This window comes from Lycium barbarum, chromosome 11 (genome assembly GCF_019175385.1).
Source record: "Lycium barbarum isolate Lr01 chromosome 11, ASM1917538v2, whole genome shotgun sequence".
In the NCBI taxonomy this organism is placed as follows: domain Eukaryota; kingdom Viridiplantae; phylum Streptophyta; class Magnoliopsida; order Solanales; family Solanaceae; genus Lycium; species Lycium barbarum.
The window spans coordinates 18,575,017-18,579,291 of record NC_083347.1 but is presented as its reverse complement, the minus strand read 5'-3'; the positions used below and the strand labels follow the sequence as shown (position 1 = coordinate 18,579,291).

General features: G+C 37.6%; 1 protein-coding gene across 1 annotated transcript; it reads right to left on the bottom strand.

The window, feature by feature from the left end:
- Positions 1–3,571: 3,571 nt before the first annotated feature.
- On the bottom strand, positions 3,572–3,916 carry LOC132619508 (B-box domain protein 30-like). The gene has a single exon (XM_060334395.1). It carries the CDS (start codon positions 3,914–3,916, stop codon positions 3,572–3,574), a length of 345 nt encoding a protein of 114 aa, XP_060190378.1.
- Between the last annotated feature and the right edge of the window lie 359 nt (positions 3,917–4,275).

The window sequence follows — 4,275 nt, the reverse complement described above, 5'->3', positions numbered from 1 at the left end:
ATGAACCTTGCAGAAATCATTAAACTCTTCACTGCAAAACTCCAAGCCATTATCTGTGCGAAGATACTTGATTTTTCGCTCCATTTGATTTTCAACCAAAATCTTCCACTCTTTAAATGCTTCAAAAGCATCACTTTTTGCCTTCAAAAAACGCACCCAAATCTTTCATGAGAAATCATCAATAAAAGTAAGAAGATACCTCTTTCCGCCCTTCGATGGAAGTTTAGAGAGACCCCATAAATCTGAATGGATGTAGTCTAGCACCTCTCCGGTCTTGTGCTTGCCAGTGCTGAAGCTGACCTTCTTCTACTTCCCTAGAAGGCAGTGGTCACAAAATTCAAATGTGTTGATCTTCTCACTTTTCAAAAGGTTACGGTTGCTCAACATCTCCAGTCCACGTGCGCTCATATGACCCAATCTCATGTGCCATAATCTTGCCTTGTCATCATTAGATAACTGCACTGTAAACGCATTTGCAGAGCCAACAATGGTGCTTCCTGCTAATGTGTAAAGGTCATCCTCCAGCTTGCCTTTCAGCATGACTAAAGAACCTTTAGTCACCTTCATTGTTCCTCCTTCGCTCATGTACCTGTAGCCTTGTTCATCCAGAGTACCGAGGGAGATCAAATTCTTCTTTAGATCAGGAACATGACGGACTTGTGTAATAGTCCTCATGGCTCCATCATGGCAGCGAACCCGAGCTGAGCCAATGCCAACTATTGCATTATTTCCCATTACTACGGTTCCTCCACTTTTCTCATAGCTGCTAAACTAGTCTTTTTGGAATGTCATATGCAGAGTACAAGCTGAGTCTAACACATATTTGTTTCCATAACTTCCATTATTGTTTGATGTTGTAAGCACATAATCATTATCAGAATCATGTACCTGTTCAACTGTGGATGCACTCGCCTTTTCCTTGGACTTTGACCTTGGGCAATCTCGTTCAAAGTGCCCCTTCTTGCCGCAACCCCAACAATCTGCATTCTTCTTGTTCACATGAGACTTTGATCTGTGCTTTGATTTGCTCCTTCCCTGTTGGCTAGTCTGGCCTCTCACAAAGAGCCCACTTGCCTAATCATCTCTGTCTCTTTCAAAATGCAGAGTTAAGTGCTTTCCGCACTTGCTAAAGGTTGATAGGCTCCTTGCTATACATCATTGAATTCTCGATATCATAATATCCTGAAGTCAATGAAAATAGTAAAGCACATGCAAGCGTCTCTTCGTCCTTTTTAATTCCTGCAATTTGTAAGTCCATGACAAGTTTATTGAACGCGTCTAAATGATCTTGTAACGAAGTACCTGACCTCATCTTAAATGTGTGAAGACGCCGTTGTAACAACATCCTTGTTGTCACCGATCGGTCCTGGTAAAGCCCTTGTAGCTTGTCCCATAACTGCTTGGCCGTCTCTTCGGTACTTGTTCTCACTTCACAAAGCACGTTAGGTGCAAGGGACAGTTGGATTACACTCAATGCATCTCCTTTAATCTTCTCCTTGTCGGAAGCTGATGTACCATCGGGATACTTTCCGTCAATAGCATGGATTGAATCCTCCCTCCGCAGTAACGCCATCATCTGGATCTTCCAGATATTGAAGTTGTTGCGTCCACTGAATCTATCGATTTCAAACTTCATGGAACTCATCTTTGCTTGTTCTTCCTCCTAGGATCTTCAAAGATTCCTAATGCTCTGATAGCAATTGTTAGCGAAAACGTAAAAGAAAGAACACAAGATTTATCGTGGTTCGGATCAAAATGATCCTACATCCACCAGAGAACAGTTGCCTTTTTATTATTAACAAAGAAATGGGAGATTTCCCAATTACACTTAAGAGAATTGCTCTCTCAACTCTCTACTCACTACAAAAGATTGTATGAATTTTGGGATGATGAACAAAGAAGAATTGCCTCTCATTTTATAGACATAAAATGACTTGGGCTCCAAGTGTGCTACATGGCATTTCAATTCTCAGCCACATCTTTGGCTCCAAGCAATGCATCCTTTGGCTCCAAGCAATGCATTCTTTGGTTCCAAGTAAATCATCTTTTGACTCCAAATAATAGAAATCATCCAACTAAAATTGTCACATGGATTTTCTATCACAAGGCAAAATACCAACTCTTTCAGGATAACTGGTCACAATCTAGATGGAGCACCAGTAACATTAAATGCAATTGACATATTAGCCGCAAATGAATGTAACAACCCCCAAAACAAGCCTTGTCTGGTAAAAGCTTTTATCTTTGGCAGCTCAAAAATTGAGATTTGAATTTCCAGCATGCCATGAACTCCATGGATAGCCGGAAATCCCCATACTTTAATCCAAAATTGATGGTGTTAAGCTGGCATAACCTGCAGAGTTGTTAGTTGTTACTTCATACTTGCATACAATTGCAGGAATATAAGGGTCCGAGGGAGGATTTTAGTTGGAATTAGTTAACAGGGACCAACTTGCACTAGTGAAAAATGCTCAGATGCTTTAAAAGATGAGTACCTGACGCAAGGCAATTAGTGGTGTGAAAAGAACTAGCGAATGGTCAAAACAAAAGATAGCCACTGAAAACTGGAGGATCATAAGAAAGACGAAAATGAAATATGAAGGAAAATAGCATATAAATAGTCAGTAAAATGTTCTTGTACCATCATTGTTATTTTTCAGTTTACTACGAGTGCAATGCAGAATTTCTTTTTGTCACACACATATATAGCAAGTTGATTTACAACTTTATGTCAAGTTAAATAAAAAGGAATAGAAAAAGGACGAAAGGGGAAAACCACATGTCTATAATCAAATTTATATTCACAAGTTTTACAAAAGGGAAAATGGTCAATTTTGCTCCTAAACTCTTCAAAATGGAACAACCTTGTTCTTCATTTCGCTTTTGGCCCAGAAGTGCATTGACGAACCAAATCTTTGCCAGGAAATCCTTTGACTAAGAGAAGGAACAATTGTTTGCCCTAAGGTTAGTTAATATTTTGTTATTTATCGGTTTTGCAAGGACATCTTGTTAAGGATGGCAGCAGCGCGGGGAAACACGAATGTGAGGCTTCACAGTGCTGGAATTTCCATCATATTACTTAACATAATTATTCTTTTTCATCCTATATAAGGAAAGGAGAAAGTAAACTCCCACCCATACTACTAAACTATAAGTAAGATATAAGATCAAATTTTGGGGAATATTCTAACTTATTGTGCCGTAAAACCATATTTGGATTCTCTCTTTCGGTCTATTCTTTCTTCATGTAAATCATAGCTTTCCATTAATTAAAATACATCATCCAAGACTGGAATTAAATAAACAATAAAAGAAATAAGACAATATTGATGCACATCATACCGTCCGAATTTCTTTGCTAGCTGTTCATTTGAAAGTGAAAACCATGAAAATAAACTATAAACTAAACTAAAATAAAATAAAATGAAAAACTAGACCCAATCAAAGACGTCTCAGATTTAACTCCTAGTAGAGACAAAAACATTAAGAAGAAAGGTGAAAGGTATCCGTAAAATCAGTCGAGATGTGCGTAAGCTAATCCTTACATCCCGATTATACATATAAAAAAAGATCAGAGAAACAAGAAAGACTCTTTCGGTGTAGTTTTCCTTCTGCTTCTCTGTTCCAAATTCACCTCCGACGAAGTTCCGATCAGAAACCGGCGAGTTAATCTCTTGCAAACGCCGCAAAGAAGGCACCTTATATGTCTCTGAGCTAAGAAATTAGCCCCATGAACCCATTTATCGCATTTCCGGCAAAGAAAAGCATCATCAGCTTGACAATAAACAGAGGCCTCTGAATTACACAGCTCACAAGAAATTATAGATTCATTTATGGATTCTCCATCTTTTAACGGCCCTTTGCAAAATGGTATTGGTGTAGTATCCTCTTCACCTTCTTTTCTTCCTTTACACATCTTTCTAATTCTTGTGATTTGAAGAAAAATAGACTTGTACAAAATGTGAGAGAGAGGGCCTATTTATAGGAGTTTATAAATGCAGGGGTATTTTTTTTTTTTTGTGGTAAATTGTCATAAATAGCCGCAACCAAAATAATGGCTACCAAATATATATTCACTCTAGTTCAATTTATGTGATACATTTTTTTGTTAGTCTATCTCAAAAAGAATAATATATTTCTATATTTAGAAATAATTTAATTTAAAACTTTCTCTTTTACCTTTAATGAAATGATTTAAGTCACACAAATATATATATGACTTGTTTTAGACCACAAGTTTCAAAAGTCTTCATTTCTTTCTTTAAATCAGTGCCT

What these genes read in the sequence shown, in the direction of transcription:
- LOC132619508 (XM_060334395.1), bottom strand. Translation starts at nt 3,916, where the DNA reads ATGTGTAAAGGAAGAAAAGAAGGTGAAGAGGATACTACACCAATACCA.